The sequence below is a fragment of the Dermacentor variabilis genome, chromosome 5, assembly GCF_050947875.1.
Source record: "Dermacentor variabilis isolate Ectoservices chromosome 5, ASM5094787v1, whole genome shotgun sequence".
In the NCBI taxonomy this organism is placed as follows: domain Eukaryota; kingdom Metazoa; phylum Arthropoda; class Arachnida; order Ixodida; family Ixodidae; genus Dermacentor; species Dermacentor variabilis.
The window spans coordinates 191,810,585-191,838,332 of record NC_134572.1 but is presented as its reverse complement, the minus strand read 5'-3'; the positions used below and the strand labels follow the sequence as shown (position 1 = coordinate 191,838,332).

Here is a 27,748-nt window from a genome sequence, read left to right as displayed (position 1 = left end):
GTATACTGTATATCTTTAATTTTTATGTGTGTAAGTTACTGATAGCTTGCAGCATTCTTGTTATGCAAAGCTATAAGATTCCTAAGCATGTGCATGCAGCACTGAATTTTTTTGCCTGAAATTTGTAAGCAATAAATTTTTTGAAAAATATTCTGATATTCAGTATACGGTATCCGGCTTTTTTTTCTCAATTCAATTCAATATTTGATTCAAAATTTACTATCGTATTTCCTCACATAATGATCACACTTTTTCATTTAAAAAATGATGCAAATTCAGGTGTGCGATCATTATGTGGGTTAAATTTCCCACAAAGAGAAACATTTTCTTTTTTCGTCCCGCATTTGCTGCGGGATGACAAGCAGGCAGCTGCCGCTGTCAGTGCGGGACACCAAAACAAAAATGGCAGCCGGCGGAGCAAGTCGAATGCGCCAAATGCAATTATTTTTCTTCTTGTGAGTACATTACGTGCATTGAAACAGTTTCTTCCGTATCAGTAATGAATAATATCGTTAATATCGGTAAGTTTGCGACAATAACGTAGCCATGTCCACTTTAAGAGGACAGAAACAGAGATGGGCGCGCTTAGCTGCCAGTGACATAGAAACACATGATGCGCATGATGTGGAAACTGCGGCATTTGTCTTCACTGCTATCCTAATATGGCACGTTTCCACTAAGGGTGGGCGAGTATCTTAGCTGCGTTACAAGCGTCAGTGTATGAATAGGGTACACTTCTAACGTATCAGTGTAAACGTGGCCACTATCGTTGCCGCTCGCAATTAGTTGCGTGCCCACGAGTGCAGACGAGAAGAATCGAAAGGCGCCCTTTATGTTGTTGTTGACCAAAACCATTATGAAGCCTACAAATAATAAAACCGAGGTAGGTTTGGTTGTAGCTTTCTTTTTTTCATGGATGTGCGGAAAGTGGTGAAAGGAATGAAATGGGGCATCTGCTTAAGAATGTTGGGTGCGTACAGACCGCTTGGTATGTCTTCAAGAGTCGTTCGTGTAGCATTCGACAGATGGTAAGCACAATCATCATTAGCTAGACTTGGCACACGACATATCACTGCGACAAGTTCAGGGTGCGATCATTACGCGAGTGCGATCATTCTGGGGGTGAATACGGTATTTGGTTTTTGCACACCCTCAATAATAGCAATGTCTGAAAATTCGAATGCCACACACTGTTCTGGGCATAAACTGCATGTGCAATGCTACAAACATGGCTGCCACGTTGTCTGGCAGGAAACCGTAACTTTTGTTCCCAACTTCCAACAAAGACGGGCTGGTTCGGCCTAGTGGCCTCAGCAGTGTGACGTTTATGACGGAAGATGACATGGGGGGGGGGGGGGGGGGGGGTCAATGCAATCATTCTCTCTTAGCACTGCCAAGGCACATTGCAGCCATTGTGTTGACAGTTGTAGCCAGGCAATTTTGTGCCAACAAGTCAAGTTGGAATAATGTTTGTCTTTTGTGCTGTAGGTCACTATTTGGAAGTGTTTGGCACAGGTTCATCGAGAAGGTATCCGAGTTGCGCACCATTGGTGCAAGTTGAAGAAAATGACAGTTTTCAGGCAGATTTCATGCAATACATAGAATTCTTCAATGAGCAAAACTACATGATGCAGTTGAACAAACTCGAGTTGTTGCACATCTAATAGGTAGGGTTCTTCATTTTTGGATTAATCCACTAAAGTTCAACAACAGTCACCGATAAAAAGTTTGATAATTTGTATTTATCAAAATAACTTGAAATTTCGGGGCTGCATGTTGGTTTAAGAAGGAGTGCTTGTCTTGATCCTTCTTCATTGTTGCAGGCTCGCCTCGTGGCAGCGGCCACCCACAGCCTGGTGGAGTCTGCCAACTGGCTGGTGCAGGGCCAAGCATCTGAAGAGAAGCTCATCTCCTCAGCCAAGCAGGTGGCCAGCTCCACGGCGCAGCTGCTTGTTGCTTGCAAGGTGGGCACTACTACTGAGCACTACTGGTTTGAAGACCATTGGCATACTGGCCAATGGTCTCACATCACTCACATCTGTTGGGTGACTCACAGTGCCTTCACTTTTTCTGAAGGTCATGAAAACATTTCGAAGCTTTTAAAAACTGTGTAGAGAAGGATTGGAAAGGTATAGTGGGTCATCCTCTTCAGCGCTTTTGCTCGTGGATGCCGCTCGCGCTTGGAGTCCGTGCTGTGCTTAGACTACTGCCGCTGCGCTGCTCCTAGTCGGATCAAATAACCGTAATACTTGGCGGAGAGTGCTGTGCCCTCCACCTCCCGTTCTGTACCCTGCCATCTGCCAAGCCTCAGGACACATCCCAGCAAACACCTCCTCCTGCACCGACCACGTATCCTGGTGCACTTTGTCACCTGCCATCTTCCCTGGCACGGCTGACATCAACGTGGAGGACTGGCTCACTACGTACAAGTTGGTCAGCGGACATAACAAGTGGAACGAACCAGCCAAACTGAACAATCTGCTGTTCTACCTCTCAAGTGTCGCCAGCCTACGGTATAACACCCATGAAGCAAATATTCCAACCAGGTCCGCCTTGTCGATGTATTTGGTCGCCCCACTGTTCGTAAGCTGTGTGCCAAGCAACATTCGCGGGCGCACTCTCAACAGCCAGGTGTATCATTCACCATTTATATTGACGACATTCTGGACCTATGCAAGAGAGTAAACTCGACCATGGCGCAGAGTCTGAATGTACTGACAGGTATTGAAGACGACGCCTTCGAATGTTGCTCACCAAGAATCCTCGCTCCATGGCTGAAATCATCACACTGTGCCAAAGCTATGAAGAGTTATGGCACCAGTGGTTATGGCATCCTTCGCTCTTTATCGTGCGACGAACCCCTTGCTGGTTTGGCTACAATTTCAGACCAGTCTGCATTGCTCAAGGAAATGAAGGCCTTCGTCCATGAGGAGGTTGCCCGCCAACTATCATTGCTGACGTTTGTGCAGCCGCAGCATATGCAGGAGCCCTCCTCGTATTGTGTGCCTGCGCTCCCGCCGCACCACTGAGCACAAGCTCGGCGTGGCTTTGCCTGAACTCTGCCAAAATGTTCCTGTGGCTGCACCTCTCAGCTCCGCAGACGTCATCACCTGGCCCCCACAGATCCATGCGCCTGCACCGATGTCGTCGCCTGGCCCCAACCAATTCTGCAATGGGCGCCTCTCTGCTACGCCGACGTCATGCTTAGACTCTGACTGCAGCCTATTGCGCAACCATTCTACCAGTCGCCCCATACAATGCCTCCTGTGCCATGGATGGGACCTGCCACAGCGAATAGGTGACACACTTCGGAGACTCAATCAATATGCTTTGCGTGCGGCTATGCTGGCCATGTGGCATGCTGTTGCAATTGCGTGCAGCCTTCTAGTGCCGCATCATACCTGACAAGTCATCTTGTCGGTTCTCCCCGCCAATACGATGACCCGCCTTCTGACTCGTCACTATCAGTACCCCCAAGGCCCATCACTCGCCGTTCACCTTCTCCGCGTCGCCGCTCACTATCACCGATCCGGCCTCGTACCTTTGCTTGCGAGGAGGAAAACTAATTGGCACAGTCCACGAAGCCCATCGAATGTGATACGCATGTGTCACGCATCTGCACTTGCTTCAAAAAGTAATGACGCCACTTTCTGCACTATCCCTCTGTATAGCCAGTGCCCAGCGCATTCATCCCATAGCAGCGTGCGGCACTCGTGTTGTGATTGTGGACGTTTATATGCCGTCGAATTCATCCTCATTTCCTTATGCTTGCATGACCTCATCCTAGGCTGAGATTTTCCCTCCCGCCACAATGCTGTGATTTATTGTGCACACACTGAAATATAACTCTCGCTGTTGTCAGACTTGACGCTGCACTACTTTCTCCATCCGATCGCTTTTGCACCTGAAAAGGTCTGCTGCTACTTTTTGTGACTGTGGAAATCACTGAGAGTTCCAGCGTTATCTTTTGTCAGCAACCCGTCCTCATACACTGTGATGCTGCTGCGAGGGGCATGCCTTGGAAGCATGGAAGCCATTGAAGCCATGCAAGTTATGGACGTGCCCTATGACACGCAATGCGCCACTTACAGTATGCTCAGTGCTATGTCTACGTCTGTGCCATCACCCTGTGATGTATTTGGTTTCTCCATTGCTGATAACCTTACGCCAGCTCGACGTTCCCAGCTCCTGTGCCTGTTCGAACTTCATTCTACTTTCGATGTCAGGCAGCATTCCTAGGGCCGGCTGTGCACTGTTATGCATCGCATCAACACTGGCTCCCAACCGCCATTGTGGCAATGTCCGTATCGCGTGTCTCCCGCAGAATGTCTTGTAATTAATGAGTAAGTCAATGACATGGTTCGACGCAAAGTGATTCGACCTTCGAACAGCATGGGCATCACCTGTCATCCTTGTTGCGAAAAAAGACTGTTCTGTACGGTTCTGTGTAGACTTTCGACGCCTCAACAAGATTGTACTTGCAAAGACGTTTACCCGCTACCTGAATTGATGATGCCATTGACAGCCTAGAAGGAGCGGCATTCTTCTCTCAATGTGCGCTCAGTCTATTGGCAGGCCCCCATGGCAGACGATTGACCAAAGACAGCATTTGTCATGATGCCTTTTAAGAATATAACGTCATGCTGTTTGGATTTTGTAATGCGCATGCAACTTTTGAGCGCATGATGGATACCGTTCTACACAACTTATAATGGCATACATGCTTGTGCTACCTTGACGACGTCATTGTTTTTGCTCCAGACTTTCCCACGCACCTTCAACGCCTCCAGCGTGCTTCGACGTGCTTGAGAAATACTGGCTTGCAACTAAATTTAAAGAAGTGCCGATTTGGGGCACGGCAGCTGACCATACTAGGGTACAACGTCTCCATGGATGGAATTCTCTCCGATCCAGCCAAACTTCGGGCCTTTGTCAATTTCCCTAAACCTACATCCGTGAAAAGACCTGCGCAGTTTGTAAGTCTGTGTTCCTACTTTAGACGCTTCATCCAACATTTCACCACCTTCGTATCGCCCCTGATGAAGCTCCTTGGAAGCAGTGGGCCCCTCACTTCGTGGTCATCAAAGTGCGATGAGGCGTTCGCAATCCTGCGCCATTTGCTGACGTCACCTCCAATTTTGCATCACTACGACCTGATGCCCCCTACAGAGGTGCACACTGATGCCAGCGGTGTTGGCCTCGGCGCAGTCCTTGCACAGCGCAAACACTGGTTTTCTGAATACGTTGTGGCTTATGCATGTTGCATGCTTATGAAAGCTGAGAGTAACCACACTGTGATGGAAAAAGAATCTTTGGCAATCATCTGGGCTCTTATTAAGTTCCAGCCATCATCGCCCGACGGTCATGGTATATAGTATAGCATGCGAAATAAATTGAGTGGCGGATGGTGCGTGAGGTGCTCGCCATGCGTGTACGGTAAAACAAACAGAAAACTGGAAAAAAAGAGATACAAGCAAATATCCCTATTATGCGCTTCTTAAGCGCATATTTTTGTTACTGGGCGGCAAACAGATCGCCCGGCAGTCGCAGTGTATAGTATAGCATGCGAATGAGCAAAGTGCCCGTTGAGCACTTTGTGTACAGTCAACGTGTACAGGCAGTGTACAGTCAACGACCGGCTTTCTAGATTCCCGATAATTCGGACGGCTTTGCAGCACCAGCACGTACCCCATAGAGTCAGTGTATCAGAACGTCTGAAATTTCGGATGCAAGAACTCTTCGCCGTCTGATTTTCCAGATGTTTTGCCGTGACTGCAGGTCCGAAATGGCATTAATCAATGCCACCACCACTGCCATTTTGATTACCTCGCCGCCTCAAACCGGCGCTCTCGCATGCAGATCCACTGGCAGCCTAGCCACCACTGCGGCAACGCTAGGCCTAGCTGCTTCGACATTTGCTATGACGCTTCTTGAAGTTGGGTGCCATGCTTTTTATTGAAAGAATTCGCCACTGTCAGCAATGGCATGGACTCGAGTTTGTGGTCCTCGTGATTGGCTTAGAAGCTTGAAAAGCACGTAGCATTGCATAGTGCCGGTTCCCGGAAGTCGCCTCTGTACAGAAATGTTACATGGTGCGCATACGCAAAAGTATTGCAGTGAAGCATAACAAGCGTGGGAAGGGGCTATGCCACGGGACACAGTATGTATTCCTTAATTATACACGCATGCACCCAGTATTTCCTGTCACAGTACGATCACTGATATGCCTAATATGTGTACCGACAGGCCTTCAGAGTGCTTTTGAATGTGCCTGTGGCGGTTTGAGCCCTTAAGAGCAGTGAATGACATGCATTTTTTTCCCAACTGGCCGATTTTTCGGATGTTTTTGCGGCCCCTAAGGAGTTTGAAAAATTGTACATAGACTGTACAACTGACCAAGAAGATGCTTCAAATGGTCCGTGGGGTGAACGAGTGGTGGAAGGAGGACAAGAACAGAAAGGACCTACGCACTGAGGAATGAATGGGAAAGGAAGTGTGCTTCCACCGTTTTTAAGGAGCTTGAGCTCAAAAAACAAAGTGTTGGCTGATGCCGAGATGCAGGTATCTCTCATCCAAACCAAAATAAATTCTTTAAAGCAGTGAAACACAACACTGAGGCGATGTGCGCAGTTTGAGAGTATGTCAGGACAGTTGAGGTTGACTTACGAGCTGTTCAGAGAGAATCTCAATTGTGACAAAGTTCTGGCCTCATACCACTGAGCTTGCTATCAGTTGATAGAAATAGCTCATATTCGAAAATATTTGTTTCTGTATGCATCTCCTTTTTATTAGTATTAGGGAATGTCCAATTCAATATGCTTACTAGAGAGTGACAGCATCTGGCACTATGGTTTCAACCCATCTTGACATAAAACATAGTTTTGCATCACTCAGGGAAAACCTGGAAAACTCCGGGAATTTGGAAATGTCAGCTTGGTAGACACCCTGGCAGTTAGGCGAGGTCATGGTAGGGAGAGCGGTTGAATGGAGCCGCGCTGCCAGGTTTTCCCGCCGCTGCAAGGGAAAGCCAACTTCTGGGGGCACTTTCGTGCTGCTTGGCGTTCGATATTGACACGTGTACTTCTCTTTATCGGGCGACACGTTTTGCCGCCTAACAAATGTTATTGCACAGCGCAGGACGCGCCTGCATGTATCCGAAGTTTCTGGAAAGTTATTGATGCTTCTATCTGCTGTCTGTTGTTGCCGAACCTTGTGTTATCTGATTTCATCGCTTGACGCGTATGGTGTAGAACTTTGTAGAAGGCATGCGGGTCCCAACGATTAGTCTGGAACATTCGATGACTGCTGTATAAAAGCCAACGCGCTTGACCCGCTGATCAGATTTTCGATGATCGCCGACCGTGTTCGCCGCTATCGTTGTGCTATAAGTGTAGCCTGTTTTGTGGGCACAGGTTCGCCCAATAAAATCTAGTTTTGCCTTTCACAGTATTGCTACTGTGTTATTCAACGTCACCACCACGTGACATCTGGTGGAGGTGCTTTACATTCATGTACCGGACGTCCCCGACAAGCCTAATCCAAGCCCGGACCGCAAAGACAACACCAGCGCCGTCCCGGAACATCGAGCAAGCCGCCGGCTACAGCAGCTGCCCCCGAAACACGGAATTCTACCAGAGACGACCAAGAAGACAGCGCCAATAGTTCTGCAGCAGCCCAGGGAGCCACCGACGTTCCGCGGTTCTACATTTGAGGACCCGGAAAGCTGGCTGGAGACGTATGAGAGGGTTGCTACGTTTAACAGTTGGGACAGCGACGACAAGCTGCGGCATGTCTATTTCGCATTGGAAGACGCCGCCAGGACGTGGTTCGAGAATCGAGAAGCCACCTTAACGACGTGGGACCTGTTCCGAAGCGGCTTCTTGCAAACGTTTACAAGTGTCGTGCGAAAAGAGCGAGCCCAAGCTCTACTAGAAACCAGAGTGCAGCCGCCAAACGAGACGATCGCAATCTTCACGGAGGAGATGGCCTGTCCTTTCCGCCCCGCAGGGGTGTCTGCGTCAGCAGGCGTTTGGTGTGTTGCGACACCACGTACCCGAGCACACGAGGGTTGGACCCTCCCGCGTGTAGCCGTGCGCGGCTTAGCCGTGTCTGGGGAAAAGGGGATCCTGGGGGTTGAGCCGAAGCTGGGTGTTTGGACCTTTAAGGCCCCCCGGCGGAGGCAACACACCTCTTCGGCCTCGGCTTCACATAGACGGCACCCCCGGACTGACCCACCCGGGGGAAATCGGCAGTCGCCTTTTCCTGTCCTCCTCTCCAATCTTCGTCTTTCTCTCTCGCCTTTTTCATCTTTCCTGCCTTCTCATCACTTCTCCTCACTTCCTAGTTTCCCGGCGGCAAGGGTTAACCTTGTGTAGCTAGCCAGCCTTGGTTATGCTGTATTTGGTTATAGCAGCGATGTACGGCTGGCATTGGCAGGGTTTCTCTAGCAGGAACTCCTGTCACGTCCCCCTGTTGGGCTCCATGGTGGGTGGTCGGCATCGCGGCCGAAAACCCTACTGTACTCATGGAAAACGCTTTTCCTAAACTCCCTGATCGCCCTCACAAACGAGGGCGCACCGAAGATCTCTTTCAGTTTTTCGGACAAGTCCAGAACTTTCCTAGATATCATGTGATCCACTCAGAAAACCCAGACAAACTAGTGCGTAACATTTCACCATTCCTTGTTTCGAAGTCTTTAACTGAAGTTTTTGGAACAGGATATAAGGCGTCGAGAATGACAAGTGGTGATCTTCTCTTGGAGCTCCACGATAAGAAGCAGTACGAGAAACTGCCGAAACTTGTCTCATTTGGCGAGACCCAAATAACAGTAACACCGCACCGTACGATGAACACCACCCGCGGCGTTGTCTCGGACGATGACATGCTAGAGCTCACTGAGGCTGAACTCTTGGAGGGCTTCAGTGAACAGAATGTCATAAATGTTAAGCGAATTAAGATCAGGCGAGACGGTAAAGAGATCAATATGAAACACCTGATACTCACTTTCGGTTCAAGTCACCTCCCCGAGTCCATCGAGGCCGGTTATATCAAACTTCGTGTTAGGCCATACGTGCCCAATCCTCTCAGATGCTTTAAGTGCCAAAGGTTCGGCCACAGTTCACAGAACTGTCGAGGCCGGCTGACATGTGCCAAGTGTAGTGACACTGAACATTCCTCCGAAACATGCCAGATGACTCCACATTGTGTCAACTGTGATGGCGAGCACGCCGCATACTCGCGCGCCTGCCCGTCCTGGAAAAGAGAAAAAGAGATTGTGACAATCAAAGTCAAAGAAAATATATCTTTCAAGGAGGCACGTAGGCGGGTGTCATACCTGTCTAAGAGCAGCTTTGCCGATGTGGCGCGTAAGGGGGCAGCGTCACAACGGCCTCCGGCGGCTGTCCGACCCACAGGCAGTGAGTCGGCAGTTACCCCATCTGCCCCCGCGGCGGTTGCAGCTAGCGCTGCCCCGTCAACCGAGGAGAAGGGACCATCCACCCCGAAGGTGGGTGCAGCCGAGGCTGCCCCAACCTCCGAGGCCCCTTCCAGCGCTGGCTACGGCCAGCGCAGCCAAATCCCTCAGGGAGCCCTATCGACCTCCGGGCTGGTGGGCGCAGGGGTCTTGCCTTCCGGGGCAGGACTCTCTCGGAAAACCTCTCGCTCGCAAGAGCGCTTGTCCGGCGTCTCACAGGAGGCAATGGACACTACACCTGTCCCCAAGGCGCACCAAACGCCTAAGGAGCGTCGAGAATCGCTCGAACGCTTCAGAAAGAACAAAACACCTATTACAGGGCCTCGAAAGGGCTCTGTAATATAAGGCATCCACTCCGTTTCCGTAAACACAGCACCAATTTACCTTAAACATGGATACACAAATAATTCAATGGAACATCAGAGGTCTCCTTAGAAACCTTGATGATTTGCAAGAACTCATCCACAAACATTATCCAAAAGTGCTGTGTTTACAGGAAACACACTTAAAATCTAAACACACGAACTTTCTCCGTACATATGTTACGTTTCGCAAAGATCGCGATGATGCCGTCGCATCATCGGGTGGTGTTGCGATTCTTACTCATAGAAGTATTGCGTGTCAACCTTTACAGCTACAAACGCCCCTTGAAGCAGTGGCGGTTCGAGTTGTCCTACTACACAAACTCATCACCATTTGCTCCCTTTACATACCCCCGCATTACCAACTGAACAAACATGAATTTCACTCCTTGATCGATCAATTGCCAGAACCTTATGCTGTTCTTGGCGATTTCAATGCGCACAGCTCCCTGTGGGGCGACTCTCGTATAGATGCGCGAGGTCGCCTTGTTGAACAGTTCCTTTTTTCTTCTGGAGCGTGCCTTCTCAATAAGAAAGAACCCACATATTACTCTCTTGCAAACCGATCCTTTTCGTCAATAGATCTTAGTATAGTCTCCCCGTCTGTACTGCCTGAACTTGAATGGGAAGTTACCGACAACCCTTACGGTAGCGACCACTTCCCTATACTGCTAAGATCATATAAAGAAAACGAATATCCACCATACGCTCCTAGGTGGAAGATTGAGACAGCTGATTGGGAGAAATTTCGATCTCTAACTAGTATCTCATGGGCTGACCTGTCTTCGTTAGGAATTGACGCTGCAGTCGAGTTTTTTACAGCATTCATAATAGATGTCGCATTTAAATGCATATCAGAAGTAAAAGGCTTGGCCTGCAAACGGCGTGTCCCATGGTGGAACGACGATTGTAGGATTGCGCGTAAAAAACAGAACAGGGCGTGGGGGTTGCTACGCGCTTCTCCCACTGCAGAGAATCTAGTTAACTTTAAAAAAGTAAAATCCGAAGGCAGGCGAACCCGCCGACAGGCCAGACGAGAAAGTTGGCAGAAGTTTCTATCGAGTATTAACTCGTTCAGAGATGAGGCGAAAGCCTGGAACAGGGTCAATAGGATAAGAGGGCGACAAGCACATGCACTCCCTTTGGTAAACACAGAAGGCGATAGCCTACAAGATCAGGCGGACTCACTTGGGGAGCACTTTGAGAGCGTGTCAAGTGCCAACCATTACTCGCAATCCTTTCTGAAACATAAACAAATAGAAGAATGTAAGCCACTCATGAGAAAATGTCAACAGAATGAACCATACATCTGTCCTTTTAGCATTGCCGAGTTGAGAGCTGCCTTGAGCGCATGCAAGAGCTCTGCACCGGGATCTGACAGAATCATGTATGAAATGATCAAAAACTTACATAAAGACACCCAAGTTACACTAGTCACAATTTTCAACACGATTTGGGCTGCGGGATACTTCCCGACTACATGGAAACAAGCCATTGTGATCCCGGTTTTGAAACAAGGCAAAGATCCTTCCTCAGTGGCAAGTTACCGCCCGATAGCCCTGACAAGTTGCCTTTGTAAGGTATTTGAAAAAATGATCAATCGCCGTCTCGTGCATCTCCTAGAGTCCAGTGAAATGCTTGACCCATTTCAATGTGGTTTTCGGGAAGGGCGATCTACAACCGACCATCTTGTGCGCATCGAAGCGAGCATTCGCGATGCCTTCGTGCACAAGCAATCTTTCTTATCTGTATTTCTGGATATGGAAAAAGCGTACGACACAACCTGGCGGTACGGAATCCTGCGCGATCTTTCCGCGCTAGGTATCCGCGGCAATATGCTAAATACTATAGAGAGCTACCTAGAGAACCGTACATTTCGAGTGAAAATAGGTCCTGCACTGTCGCGTACATTTATACACGAAACTGGGGTACCCCAGGGTGGCGTACTCAGCTGCATGCTCTTTGTCGTAAAGATGAACACGCTTCGTGCATCTTTACCACCAGCTATTTTCTATTCCGTCTACGTAGACTATATACAAATAGGTTTTAAATCCTGCAACCTCACAGTCTGCGAGAGACAGGTACAGCATGGTTTGAACAAGGTGTCACAGTGGGCAGAGAAAAATGGATTTAAAATCAATCCTCACAAGAGTTCTTATGTTCTGTATACAAGAAAGAGAGGCCTGGTTCCGGATCCTTGCTTAGAACTGTGTGGACAACAGATACCTGTAAACAAAGAACACAAATTTCTAGGTGTTATACTTGACAATAGACTCACTTTCATCCCACACATAAAACATCTTAAAGAAAAATGTCTGAAAACAATGAACCTATTGAAACTTCTATCGCAGACTACGTGGGGTAGTGACAGGACGTGCCTAATGAATCTCTATAAGAGCCTGATTCGGTCATGATTAGATTATGGTGCCGTGATCTATCATTCTGCCGCCCCGAGCGCGCTAAAGATGCTAGATCCGGTCCACCATCTAGGAATCCGCTTAGCCACGGGCGCTTTCAGAACGAGTCCCATACAAAGTTTATATGCAGAATCGAATGAGTGGTCACTTCATATCCAGAGAACATACATCAGCCAAACATATTTTTTGAAAGTCCACTCTAATCCTCAACATCCGTGTTATAATACCGTTAACGAGATGACATACGCTACACTCTTTCGCAATCGTCCCTCCGTAAGACAGCCTTTCTCGCTGCGTGTGAGGGAGCTTAGTGAAGAAATGCATGTTCCACTCCTCGAGCTTCGCCTAATGCATCCAGCCAAGCTGCTACCTCCTTGGGAGTGGCAGCTGATACAATGCGACACATCTTTCGTTCAAGTTACAAAGCACGCTTCAGACATTGAAATCCAAATGCATTTCCGGGAACTCCAACACAAACACTCCTGCACGGAGTTCTACACAGACGCATCGAAGTCGCACGACGGGGTGTTCTATGCAGCCGTCGGTCCATCCTTCTCGGAATCCGGCGTGCTGCATCCGGAAACTAGTATCTTTACGGCTGAAGCCTACGCAATATTATCGACCGTGAAGCATATAAGGAAATCAAAACTCAAAAGATCAGTTATATATACGGACTCCCTAAGTGTTGTGAAGGCTTTGATATCGTTCTGTAAGCACAAAAATCCTGTTATAATTGAACTGTATTCCATCTTATGTAACGCATATATATCTAACCAGCATGTGATTATATGCTGGGTGCCAGGACATAGGGCCATCGAAGGTAATGTTCTGGCGGACCAGATGGCCACGTCAGTTGCATGGCATTCTGCTAATCCCACCGCTGCAGTTCCTGTCACAGATCTGAAGCCCTTCTTGCGGAGGAAACTACGAAATCACTGGCAACGCCTATGGGACGCGGAAACAAATAATAAGTTCCACATGATAAAGCCACAGTTAGGATTCTGGCCCTCTGTAACAAAATCACGCCGAACAGATGTCCTATTCTGTCGTCTCAGAATAGGACACACATTTGGCACGCATAACTATTTACTGACTGAAAATGATCCTCCAAGCTGCGGTAGATGCGGGGAGAGGCTGACCATCCTCCACGTCCTCCTGGAGTGTCGGGAAGCCGAATATGAAAGAAAGAAACATTTTGCCTTAGCATACCGGCATCACATCCCCCTTCATCCCGCAATGCTACTCGGCCCAGAACCTTTATTTGACACCAACGCCGTCCTAAGTTTTCTGAAAGATGTTGTCTTGCGTGTTTTTAGCCCCACATGTTCGTAGCGGGTCCTCTCTTCAGAGGATGCCGCTGCGATATCTCTTTAGTATAGCACATGCCTCTAGGCCCTTGTCTTTCAAGGGCTCTGGCGAGGCAGCAGTGCTCCAAGTAATTTTAACATCCTACATATTTTTGATTTTGCATCATTCTTCTACGATGGATTTTAATGTTCATAGCATTCGTCATTAGTCATCGCCATAATTTTATAGCACGTCGATTTTACGCACTTTACAGTGACTATTTTTAGGCCACTTTACAGCCAAGTCACATCCTCCATAACACATCGTTAACACTACCACTTGTCATGGCGCTCTTTGGCCAAACCTGGCCCTTGCGCCACAAAACACCACACATCATCATCATCATCCTTTCCGGCACGCCGACCCGGAAATGTCGGAGGAGAAAAAAGTTCGCTTCCTGATGCAGGGCGTCAAGCAAGAACTTCTTGCTGGACTTATTCGTAACCCGCCGAAGACCGTAGCTGAGTTTTCTGCAGAGGCATCGACGATCGAGAAAACTCTAGAGATGCGCATCCGGCAATATAACCGCCAGGGGCTCACGCCGCAGTACGCCATCAAAGGACTGGATTCTGACGACCTTCAAGAGACCATCAGGGCCATTGTGCGCAAAGAACTGCGCAAGGTCCTGCCTTCGTCGCAGCCTCAAGTGGCCTCGATCGCCGACATCGTGAAAGATGAGGTTCAGCGATCGCTTAGAATTCCTGAGGAGCAACCTCAGTTACCGCATCCCCAGCCAGGAGCGATGACCTACGCCGTCGTCGTACGCCGTCAAGGCCCCCCTCCGCGACCGCACCAGGGCCCTGTAACACCGTCATTCCGTTGTCCGTCGCCACCAGCATGCCCACCCGTCGCCCAGCGCACCTACGCGAGGAAGACAGACATTTGGCAAGCCCCCGACCCCCGCCTGCTCTGCTATCACTGCGGAAAAGCCAGCCATGTGTATCGCCGATACCCATACCGCGACTTGGGACTGAGAGGTTTCGCCGTCAATGCGCCGCGTCCACAGCTTGGAGAGCGCCCACGTGACATCGCTGACTACCTCGCCGCTACTCAATGGAGCCTTCGACGACCGTCCCGTTCGCCGTCACCAGGCCGCTACCTGTCGCCGCAGCGCCGACCATACACTGGCCCAGCCCGGGGCCGGTCAGCGAGCCCATATCCAGAAAACTAAAAGCAGCAACCGATGGAGGTGCGGTTGCTGTTCGTCGAAGTCGAACTGACGAAGGTCCTCCGCCGCCGCCGAAGACGACGAAGGAACCATCTCAACGACCTAATGACGACACGCCGCCGTCCCGACGAAGTCAGGAAACCAAGAATACGCCGACGAAAGACGACTTGACGACACGACGTTCCAGCTTCAGTTCAACACGACGCAGCCGTGATCCGACGCCAAGACCCAACTGCAACGCCAGACAAAGAACCACCGACCTCGACGTGCTTCTCGACGGCCACGCAGTCACTGCCTTAGACGACACAGGGGCCGATTACTCCGTAATGAGTGGACACATCGCTGCCCAGTTGAAGAAGGTTAAGACTGCATGGGAGGGTCTCCAAATTCGGACCGCTGGAGGACACCTCATTACGCCGACTGGAATCAGCACAGCAAGAATTACCGTTCATGATCGGACTTACCCTGCCACCTTCGTTATCCTCCAACAGTGTTCGCGAGACGTCATTCTCGGCATGGACTTCCTAAACCAACACGGCGCAATCATCGACCTGAAGTCGAAGTCCATAACGCTGTCCGAAGATCGAGCGATACCGCCGGAGAGCTCTAGTAGTCACCATGCCTTAAGTGTGCTCGAAAGTCAAGTCAGCATCCCGCCTCGCTCCAGCATTGTCATTTCCGTAGGCACCAAAACGCCTGCCGACGTAGAAGGCGTCATCGAGGGTGACCAACATTTACTGCTAGACCGTGAAATTTGCATCGCAAGAGGGATCGCTCGACTGCATGGAGGGAAAACTGAAGTGTTGCTGACAAACTTCAGCCAGGAGTTCAAGCACATCAACAAGGGCACGGCGATCGCGTACATCGAGGAAATTCTGGAAACCAGTAATGTGTTTATCCTCTCGGATTCCGCCGCATCTACCCCGACGACTATGGTTCCCGAACCAGACTACGACATTATTCCAAGTCTCCCCGTGATTAAGCAACAGCAGCTCAGTAGTCTGCTCCAATGATACAAAGCCTGCTTTTCGACGTCATCGAGGATTCGACAAACACCAGTCGCCAAGCATTGCATAATAACCGAGGAGTGCGCTCGACCACTCCGCCAGAGCCCTTACCGAGTTTCACCACGAGAACGTGAAGCTATAAGACAACAACTCGACGAAATGCTGTGCAACGACATCATCCAGCCGTCAAAAAGCCCGTGCGCATCCCCTGTTCTCTTGGTGAAGAAAAAGGACGGCACCTTACGTTTCTGCGTCGATTATCGTCGACTGAACAAAATCACAAAGAAGGATGTATACCCCCTACCATGGATAGACGATGCATTAGATCGGCTTTGCAACGCTAAATACTTCTCGTCAATGGACCTCAAGTCTGGCTATCGGCAAATAGAAGTCGACGAAAAAGATCGCGAAAAGACCACCTTCATCACCCCAGACGGCCTCTACGAGTTCAACGTTATGCCATTTGGACTGTGCTCGGCGCCTGCAACGTTCCAGCGCATTATGAACACGGTTTTAGCAGGATTGAAGTGGCAGACCTGTCTCGTTTACTTGGATGACGTCGTTGTCTTCGCCGGAAATTTCGACGATCACCTTAGGCGGCTTGTGACAGTACTAGAGGCCATCAAGTCATCAGGGCTCACTCTGAAGCCAGAAAAGTGCTGCTTCGCTTACGATGAGCTTCTGTTCCTAGGCCACGTCATCAGCAAGTCTGGAGTCCGCCCCGACCCGCAGAAGACATCTGCCATCGCAAAGTTTCCACTGCCCATCGACAAGAAGGCAGTGCATAGATTTCTTGGCATGTGTGCCTACTTCAGGCCATTTTTCAAGGACTTTTCGCGTATTGCTGAGCCGCTGACACAGCTAACTAAATGTGACGTCGAGTTCAAGTGGGAAACGCCGCAGGCCGACGCATTTCTAGAACTCAAACGACGCATGCAGTCGCCGCCCGTGCTTGCGCACTTCGACGAGCACGCCAATACCGAAATCCACACTGACGCCAGTAGCCTAGACCTCGGTGCCATGCTAGTCCAGAGAAAAGATGGTCATGAACACGTGATAGCTTGCGCTAGCTGGTCGTCAAAAGCGGAAGGCAATTATTCTACAACCGAAAAGGAATGCCTCGCCATCGTTTGGGCTACAGCGAAATTTCACCCGTCCCTATATGGTAGGCCATTCAAAGTCATCAGCAACCATCACGCTTTGTGTTGGCTAGCGAATTTAAAGGATCCTTCAGGACAGCTGGCGCGATGGAGCCTAAGATTGCAAGAATATGATATAACTGTAACCTATAAGTCCGGACGAAAACACTCTTATGCCGATTGCCTATCACGCGCCCCCATTGACTCGCCGCCGCAAGATGACGAAGATGAGGACACCTTCCTTGGCATTTTAAGCGCAGAAGACTTTGCTGAACAGCAGTGAGCAGACCCGGAGTTGAAAAACCTCATCGAGTATTTTGAAGGGCACACCGACGTTGTCCCTAGGGCATTTAAGCAAGTATTATCTTTGTTCTCGCTTCAAAACAACCTACTCGTAAAGAAGAACTTCTCACCAGTGTGCGCCAACTACCTTCTTGTTGTGCCATCAGGACTGCGTCCAGAAGTATTGCACGCCCTACATGACGATCTGACCGCTGGACACCTCAGATTTTCCGGACACTATCGAGGATACAGGAAAGGTATTATCGGCCGCGCCTGACCGCCGACATCCCCCGTTATGTCGGAACATGCCGAGACTGTCAGCGACACAAGACACCAACGAAAAGGCCAGCCGGATTACTACAGCCAATCGAGCCTCCTTGCCGACCGTTCCAGCAGATCGGGATGGACTTGCTGGGACCCTTTCCGACGTCAACAACTGGAAATAAGTGGATCGTCGTGGCGACGGACTACCTCACCCGCTTCGCTGAAACTAAAGCACTGCCGAAAGGTAGCGCTGCCGAAGTGGCGAAATTCTTTGTCGAAAACATCCTGCTGCGACATGGCGCCCAGAAGTCGTCATCACCGACAGAGGAATGGCCTTTACAGCGGAGCTCACCCAGGCCATTCTGCAATACAGTCAGACAAGGCACAGGAGGACAACTGCCTACCACCCACAGACGAATGGTCTTACGGAACGGCTGAATAAGACCCTTGCCGACATGCCAGCATTGTACGTCGACGTCGAACACAAGACCTGGGATGCCGTCCTGCCGTACGTAACCTTCGCTTACAACACGGCGGTGCAAGAAACAACACAGATCACACCGTCCAAGCTGGTTTACAGCAGGAATCCGACGGCTACTCTCGACGCCATGCTGCCGCACGTCTGCGATGAAGAGAATCTTGACGTTGCCACCTATATCCAGTGCGCCGAAGAAGCCCGACAGCTCGCCCGCCTGCGGATCAAGAACCAGCAAAGGATCGACAGCTGACACTACAACCTTCGACGACGCTACGTCGAGTACCAGGCCGACGACCGTGTTTGGGTATGGACCCCGATACGCCGACGAGGACTGAGTGAGAAACTATTGCGACGCTATTTCGGACCCTACAAGGTCATCCGGCGTATTGGCGCACTGGACTATGAGGTCGTGCCAGATGGCATTTCGCATTCACAGCGGCGCCGCGCACGATCTGAAGTGGTCCACGTGGTGCGCCTTAAACCCTTTTACGGACGCTGACGAAATTCCTTATTTTTGTTGTTTTCTTTGCTATGGGTGTTTTTCTTTCGTTTGTATGTAGCATCGGGTCAATGCTTTTTAAGAGGGGGGTATTGACATGTGTACTTATCTTTATCGGGCGACCACGTTTGGCCGCCCAACAAATGTTATCGCACAGCGCGGGACGCGCCTGCATGTATCCGAAGTTTCTGGAAAGTTATCGATGCTTCTATCCGCTGTCTGTTGTCGCCGAACCTTGTGTTATCTGATTTCATCGCTTGACGCGAATGGTGTAGAACTTTGTAGAAGGCATGCGGGTTGCAACGATTATCCTGGAAAATTCGATGACTGCTGTATAAAAGCCGACGCGCTTGACCCACTGATCAGATTTTCGACGATCGCCGACCATGATCGCCGCTATCGTTGTGCTATAAGCGTAGCCTGTTTTTTGGGCACAGGTTCACCCAATAAAAGTTATTTTTGTGGTTCACAGTATTGCTACTGTGTTATTCAACGTCACCACCACGTGGCAATATATCGAGAGTCGCTGCTATTTTTGTTCAATGTAAGCATAACTTTTGCGATATATGCTCATCGTAACTATTCGATATACAGAATAATTCTATGTAAACGGGTTCGATATAGTCGGGTTTGACTGTATTGCCTATAGCAACCATTTTGCACTGCACGTCAACATTGATGCCACACCATGCATCTTACTGTCTAGCTGTATCTTAATGCTGGCGACCAGCACTGAAATACAGGGAGACACGTGCCTTTCTGTAAATTTTCCCACAGTGCACCTCGCAAAGCCAGGACATTCATTGAATGTTTGCTGATGCAGTAGTGCATGTTAACGAACTTGTCAAAATTAATCTAGAAGTGAACCATATGTGGTGACCCTCATACTTTAGTGCACATAAAGGCCCTAACCGTTATTTGGTCACACATTTTATGAACTGCGACAAAGCATGAGCATAAGACTCCTGGACAAATAATTCCACAGACAAGCACATCAGGTGGAGTTCCCAACGCAGTTGTAATGCCCAGCTAGTAGTGAAAGCACGGACAACATCAAGAGGGATCTTTGCAATGATAACAACAATGCCTCAATAATTTATGCAGCATGCACTTTCAGTGCCAAAGCATGAGCTTTCTTTATCAGCAAAGTTTCGTCTCTTTTGTGGCACGCTGGACGTTTTCACTACTATTTCTGGGACCAAGAGGACAGATGGCATGCCTGGGCCAGCTCTAGCGTATTTTTCACTACAATCCTTATGGTGCTCTCTACTGCATTCACAACAATGGATCTGTCACCTGAGCCATAGGCATCTGGATCCCGCCAATGATCCCCCCAATCTTTACAAAGCTCAGCCATCGAACTTCTACCACAGCTTGCTGCACTGTGAGCAGCCTTCACTTATATTTCGCAGTGGCCAGATCCCTGGTAGTTAATTTTCAGTTATTTGTGAGTGGCTCTGCAGTGCCCGAGGTCATCACAACTGCATATGCACAGTGGCCAGCAGATTGAGTCACAGTGTTGCATGCACAGCTCTGATCTTGCTCTTGGAACTGCACACAGTGTTTCATCCAAGCTGACCCTGATTCAAGAAGTGGCATCTTCTGTTCCGTGGCACTCGCATTGTAGCTTGTGGGGACATACGGTGGCAGTATGGGCAGTAATCATTTTGACCCGACCTGTGACCTTTGCATGCCATGCGGTCGTGATAGGCGCATTTGTATAGCAAGAGAACCGTATGGTGGGTGTGTTGGTAACCCATGGTTGAAAATACAGTGTGAAAACTATGCGGGGTGAAGAGAAGACAAGGTGGACAAAACGGTAATGTTTGTCTTGCCTTCTTTTTGTCCAGTGTGTTTCTTGCACCGTAGTTCCATGTAGGCCTAACAGCCTATAACTAGTGGGGCCATGACCAAAAATTCTTCACAGGTATATGCCAGTCTCATCAACTGATACATCAAAGACAATGAAGTCGGTTTGCTAGCCTCACTCGAATGCAGCAGCAGTTACTGCTGTGCTCTTGTGACTGACTGTTCGAATGCAATTTGTGTGAGAGCCGTACGCAGGTTGTATTCAAGCAAGGCTGCCATGTTAGTCACATTGCAGCAACACGCTGTTACCGTTGCAGCTGTGTAAGCTCCTAGCTCACCTCCAGCATGTAGTTGGTATATTGCAGGGTGAGAAACAAAAATTGCAGATTACCGGTTAAAAAAACATGCATATAAACTATTTTCTATTTTAATGACATATAAGTAAGGTAACCTTTATTTTGTAGTCATTGATCATTATGTTTCAAAGCAAAGTCAGGGCTCCGACACATTTTGTGTTGCATTTACGTTTCATTGTCACATGGTAATGACAGTGAAAAAAAGCAACAGAACTGTGAATGGAGAAAGTAACTTTGTTGGGCGAACCTGTGCCCTCAATAACAGGCTACACTCAAGGCACAACGATAGCGGCGAACACAGTCAGCAATCATCGAAAATCTGATCAGAGGGTCAAGCACGTCAGCTTTCATACATCAGTCATCAAAGCTTCCAGAATAATCACTGGTGCCCGCGTGTCTTCCAGAAAGTTCTACACGATTCGTGTCGCGCATTCATGAAATCAGATTACACAAGGTTCGGTGACAACAGACAGCAGATAGAAACTTCTGACACATGCAGGCGCGTCCTGCGCTGTGCGATAAAATTTTTTAAACAGTGAAACATGGCCACCTGATAAAGATAAACAAGTACATGTATCAATATTGACCATCCTGCCGCACAAAAACCATTGTGGAGCTCCTCTTAACAGCTTCATTGTAAAATTTATCACTGGCTGATGTTTGAATGGCCTGCAAATCACTGTGGAAAGCTTTCCACTAATATTGTTACGGTGGAAAAAGAGAACAAGGTTGTCGACGTTGAAGACAACGAAGTGGCAACAGCCTTTCGGGATCCTCGGCTGCTGTCTACATACACCCTGTAAATACACAGTGTAAATAGATTTATACCTGTGACATTTTGGTGGAGGTGCAGGGTATCGATCCCCATACCTCTTGCAATGTAGCTTCGTCCATCGTGAGATTACTGTTCTTGGACATGTCACCAATGCAACTGGCATCTGACTGGAGCCACAGAAAATTCGCGCCATGAAAGAGTTCCCTATTCCACGGTCCACAAAAGATGTCCGAAGTTTTGTGGGCCTTTGCTCTTGCTTCTGCAGCTTTGTCAAAAATTTTGCCACCATAGCACGCCCTCTCACAGATCACCTGAAGAAACGTGTGCCGTTTTCATGGGGATCCTCTCAGGCCACTGCCTTTTCGCACCTTACCAAAATGCTTACCACCCCACCAATTCTAGGACACTTCGATACTTCAGCCACTACAGAGGTGCGCACCGATGCCAGTGGCTACGGAATCAGTGCCGTCTTGGCACAAGTTCAACACGGCTATGAACGTGTCCTCGCGTACGCTAGCCATCTTTTGTCACCTGCAGAGCGGAACTACTCTATTACCGAGCGCGAATGTTTGGCAGTTGTCTGGGCAGTGGTGAAATTCCGCCCCTATTTATACGGCAGGCCTTTTTCCATTGTAACAGATCACCATGCTCTCTGTTGGCTTTCTTCTTTAAAGGATCCCACAGGGAGGGCGGCTACAAGAGTATTCCTGTTCGGTGGTGTATAGGTCCAGTCGCCTGCACAAGGACGCCGACTGCTTGTCCCGTTACCCTGTACACACACCAGCCAACACCGATATGGACGCCTCCGCATGTGTTCTTTCCATTTCCCAGCTTTTGGACATGGCCAACGAGCAACGCCATGACGCTACTTTGAGGACCCTCATTGACCGCATGGAATCTGCTCCTACTGATCCATCGTTACGGTGGTTCATTATCAACGACGACATATTGTACCGACACAGTTTTCATCCGGACGGTCCTCCCCTTCTCCTTGTTGTCCCTTAACACCTCCACTCAACCATGTTTCAGGAGCTTCATGACGCCCCAACTGCCGGACACCTTGAGTTTGCTCGCACTTACGACCGCATGCGCCGCCGCTTCTACTGGCACGCCTCGCACGTTCCGTACGGCGCTATGTATCTGCTTGCAAGCCCTGTCAACTTCACAAAAAGCCAGCGACGCTTCCTGCCGGGCACTTACAGTCGATCGACATTTCACCTGAGCCATTCTTTCACGTGGGTTTGGATCTCCTTGGCCCTTTCCCAGAGTCCTGCTCCGGCAACAGGTGGATCGCTGTCGCTACTGATTACGCGACACGCTATGCCATCACTCGGGCACTTCCCACGAGCTGCTCAACCAACGTCACAGATTTTCTACTCCGGGATATCATTTTAGTACATGGCACCCCGCGACAGCTCCTTACTGACCCCGGCCGCACTTTCCTCTCCAAGTCATCGCCGATATCCTACGCTCATGTTCTACCAAGCACAATCTGGCTACCTCCTATCATCCCCAGAGCAACGGCCTTACTGAGCGACTTAATCAGACCATTACTGACATGTTATCAAAGTATGAATCCTGTAAATACATTGTGTAAATAGTTTTATACCTTTGACAATATGTTCATAAGGGTTACTTTTTGTTGATGAGTTCAATCACTCAGTGCCAAGGTTAGACTGACGACTGTTGTTCAGGTACGTGGGCAACCAGCCGGCAACTATCACAAGTGCATCTGTGCTTAAAGGGACACTAAGGGTAAATATAAAGTCAAGCTAAAGTGATAGATTAATGCTCAAATATGTCTAAGGCATCAGCGTTATTAAAAAGAGCTTTAGCATGCGAAAAATTGAGGTAAATGTAGGGCATGATTTGAGACTGTACTGGGACATTCTAGTACTAGCCCAATGATGTCATTATGCTGCCATTTAATTGCATCACTAGTACTCATTTACTGTATAATAAAAAGATCACTGCCTTCCATTATAAGAGAAAAGAAAATGCTACTTGTCCACTTCTATTTAGTTTTTATTAAAAAAGAACTCATTGACATCACCCTTGGCAATGACATGGGTGGTCAAGAGATGTCGTTTTCCCTCGGCCTCATGCCATCCACACTTTCGTACTTTGGTAGTATCGTGAAGTGCTGCGCTGGTTTTGCTGACCTTTGAAGAGTGGTGCGTCCTGTGTTTACGATCAACACGCGCTTTCCTTTGGAAAGTAACTGCACTGTTGGCTCTGGCTTGGTTTGGTTTCAGGCTGCCATCTCGCGCAAAAAAAGAACACAGCGCTGGCTCTCGAACTCCACTTTACTCACCGATGGAAGTAAAGGGCAGTGATGCAGCATCACACCGCCTTGCTCATGGCAGGCGATTTGAATTGAGAAGTTGTGATTTGCTGTGGAACCAAGTCTTTTCTTGGCACAAAACAAGCGTTGCAAGGTGTTTCAGGAATGGTATATCGACATTCCATGTCTACTTCATATTTGCCTTTAGTGTCCTTTAAGCTTACATCTAGATGGAAAGTTCTGAACTATGTGCGTGGATCCCTGAATCTGCATCCATGGTACAATCCAATCGGCCTAGTTTTTACGCAGGCTTTAGCACTTTTCACATGTGCTGCTTTTTTCTCCATCAGCTCTGTCTGCATTGCTTATGGAAATTGTTTCGGTTGGGTCTGCCAACCTGCACAAACCTTGTACCAACAGAGGCAATGTGCTGTTGAAAGGCTGCATGCATCGACGCGCCGACCATGGCAGAGTCTTTTACTGAACATTCGAGAAACCCACCTGATAGTAGATGTTAAATTTACGAACCAAATTAGTTGAACATTCCCTATTCGATTGCATGTGTATATAGAGTATTTGCACATCCCTAGTATTATGTCTAATGTATCAGCCTTATGTTATAAATGTGTATTAGAGCCTTATAGAGGTGTGTAGACGAATGCTCAGTACATGCAGGAGCGTGTCAGAGTATAGGCCTAAGAAAGGAAAACATGCAAAATTTGGCTGTTTCACATATTTTCATGGTAATTGGTGACATTTGGACTTTCACCACCGGTAAAGAGGTATCACATGAAGGTTACCGATGCAAGGCTCTTGCCCAACTGAATTGCAGGGTGTGCCTTTCTCTGAACACCAACTATCTTTGGGACACACTTGCTGTCACACGAGAGCTGTGGGACGCCTGAAGGTTTGGGCGCTGTTTAGATGCTTGGGACAGACGGCCATCCCCATGTCCTGCGGTGACTACAGGATGGCATTTGCTTTCCACACTGGCGCTCACGTCCCTGGGGTCAACATTGATATGATGAACTGGCTTGTATGTGCTGGTTTACAGCTCTGTTCTCTACAGAATTATTCAATGAAACAACAAACGCTAACTAAATATCCTCATAGCAACAAATGTATGGCTTCAAGTGCGCTATCCCTTTAATAAAGTAAATAGCTTTCCAAAGTGTTGAGCAATTCGCTTATATTGACAATCATCATCAGTGTATTGCGCACAATTTTTTTATATTCGGAAAGTTCTACAAGCATCTCTCAGTGCTTTCTGGTTTGACAAGCAGCTTCACGTTCCAGTGGAACATTTCACCTACCGTTGCAGATGGGTGCACAAAAGCAAGCGGGCATTTCGTGTGGTATCCTCGCTGCATTGAGCAGGCAGTGCTTAATCGTCACTGTTGCAGGTGAAAGCAGAGCCAGACTCGTCGTCGATGCGAGGCCTGCAGGCAGCAGGCAATGCAGTGAAGCAGGCCACAGATCACCTGGTGCGAGCAGCTCAGCGATCCATTGCACAGGAACAGGAGTTCCGGCTGGTCATCAACCAGCGCATGGTGGGCGGCATTGCCCAGGAGATTGGCGCTCGCGAGGAGATCCTGCGCAAGGAGCGGGAACTAGAGGAGGCCCGCGAGCGCCTCGCACAGCTGCGGCGTGCCAAGTATGGCAGTGCTGGTGATGGCATGCTCTAGCGATGTTGTCACATCAGCCAAGTTCGTTCTGCTTTGTGGTACAGTGATCTGGAATATGGGAAGTAGTTGCTGATACAGGCATGTTACAGAGGCAAGTGCAACCCTTAGTGGCCCAATGGTACGCAAATGAAAAAAGAGGAAAATGACAGACAATGCTGTGGGCTAGTACTTAAGACAAGAAGTTGTTCATTTGTGGATGCTGTTTAAAAACATATGCATCAGTATGCTGACAGGACGTTAAGAAGTCTACAGTGTTGCGTTACCATTAGAGAGTTCTAGAATAGTGTTTGAAAGCAAACTTAAATGTCTTACGTACAAAAGCACAGAAAGTTGGGCGAATTGGCTCATACTCATAGTCAGAATATTGAAAGGAACACGAAAAAAACCTTGACACAGAGGCAGAGAAAAGGACACGACAAGCTTGTCTTGTCCCTATCTCTGCCTCTCTGTCCACATTTTTTTCACATTGCTTCCAGCATCCTTACATGTGTAAAGAAACGGCGTTATTCTCACTGCGCATGCGCCATATGCTATTGAATTTCTTTGGCTTATGTGCACTATGTTGGCATGCAGTAGTTTAAGGTGCATAATGTTGTGTGTTCTTTTTTTTTTTTTTTGTATGCTATGACATGGCAAGGGGCATTGTCAAATGTGGCAGCATTCGTGACTACCATTTCAGTGTGAATTGACCTGATGACTGGGCTGTCGCTATCACTGATCAGCAATAAATTGTGAAATAAGGTTTCGCTTTCTCTGAGCTTGCCTGAAATACTAGTAATGCGTAACTAGCATGCCCAATTTCTGAACTCATTGGGTGATTCTGGTTTCCCTAGGCCTTATGAGGCATGTCAGCACAGAAACAACAGGATGGCTGCTAATGGATTGTCTTATCTTGGACATGTTTTGCGCAAGACACCAGAATGCATCCTATCTTTTAAAATTTTATTTACATTTCTGTTCCTACACATAAGACCAAAAGGGATCCCCACCGCAGCGTCTCGCAAGTGCTTGCCTTTAACGAACGTAAGGCACCAAACACTATTCTAAAACTGTCCACCATGTCATTGATTTTCCAGCCAGAGCCACCTTTCCTGTTCAGTAGGCACTGCCACTGAGGTAAACAGGGTAACTTCTGTAGAAACTTTTGTAAGTGAATGGTTTTAGTTCAATGCCAGTGGCATATTTGGAGTCTGATGAGTACCAGCTAATAAGAGTGACTGAAACCAAGTACAGAATCGATGTTGTTGCTTCTGGTTTCTTATATGGAGGCTGTATGATGACTTGCGAGTGTTGCAATAGGGAAAGGATTACGCTAAACCATGGATTAGTATGGCCTATGAGCCTGTATTTGAGATCACTGTACTTTAACTGGTCTCACGACAAGTTAGTTAACTAAATGGCGACTGCAAGCTGGTCCTGCTTTCTTGGCAAGGCAACTGGTTCTGTAGTGTGCAAGTTTCATGTCTCACTTTTTGATGTTTGATAGGGACCGTTTCCTTGTGGGAGGAACACGGTAATGCAAGTGCCAAGTTGGTTTAATATGCCTGTGTAGCAACAGGACTGAGCATTTTATTTGGTGCATAAGCTTGCATTCAGTGTCTGGTACCTTGAGCTTTGTGCGGATACACCACAGGAAGCATTCTATACACTTTTTGTGTTCAGAACAAATGCCTTCAGTTGTTAACGACTCGGAATAGATTAGTCCCTTAGTTTTAAGTACATATTCTTATTGTGCCACAGTTTACTTACTAGCAGATTGAGTTTTGTAACATTGGTGACACTTATTCTTATGTATTTACTTAGAGTGAGATGATGCATCTTCCCAATAGTGTAGATTGCAGTGTGGCAATATTGTGCCTGGCTAAGAAGCCAGACAATCTGTGGAGAGAGTGTTCCGCCTATCTTTTTCCAGCTTGTTTCTGGAAATACTGTTCTTAATAAGCTGTTGAAATGCTATCAAAGTGCCTTGTACTTGGGTGTGATTGCCCTACTTACAGCCTCAGATTCACACCTGTGACATACATAACCACCGTGCCTGCAAATAAACCTTGATAAACAACTTGTTTGACCACTCGCACCTTTTCATTTCGGTTCATTATTTAAGAAGTGTAAAGAAGCAGCATGGCAAATTGGTCACTGCAAATGCCTTTACATTGAAGCACTTGGGACTTCCATATTTTCTCATTATACAGGTAAGTTTCTCATAATGATTTTGCACCATACCACTCACATTAGAGCAGGCTAAAAACACTCAGCAAAAGAAAACTCTTTTTAGTAAAGGGACACTAAACAGAAACACTAAATCGGTAGCAACGAATAAAGCTCTATTTTCGTTAATTTCACAGTAATAGCATGGTCCTTCGATACCTTCCATCTGGTCATGAAACTTCCTTGAAAGTTTCAT

General features: G+C 48.2%; 1 protein-coding gene and 1 long non-coding RNA gene across 5 annotated transcripts in view; one reads left to right on the top strand and one right to left on the bottom strand.

The window, feature by feature from the left end:
- Positions 1 to 27,407, top strand: part of rhea (Talin_middle and talin-RS domain-containing protein rhea) — a 439,862-nt gene extending 412,455 nt beyond the window's left edge. For all 4 annotated transcript variants that reach the window (XM_075693866.1, XM_075693865.1, XM_075693867.1 and 1 more), the window contains 2 exons: positions 1,824 to 1,964; positions 25,063 to 27,407. In XM_075693866.1, coding sequence (XP_075549981.1) covers positions 1,824 to 1,964; positions 25,063 to 25,344 — 423 coding nt within the window. In that variant the 3' untranslated portion in view covers positions 25,345 to 27,407. The remainder of the gene's footprint in view (positions 1 to 1,823; positions 1,965 to 25,062) is intronic.
- LOC142583414 (uncharacterized) lies at positions 10,957 to 25,073 on the bottom strand. Its single transcript, XR_012828617.1, has 3 exons — positions 24,973 to 25,073; positions 11,982 to 12,060; positions 10,957 to 11,075 (listed from the first exon to the last, which is right to left on the bottom strand). It is a non-coding gene; the product is annotated as an uncharacterized LOC142583414 (long non-coding RNA).
- Positions 27,408 to 27,748: the final 341 nt, after the last annotated feature.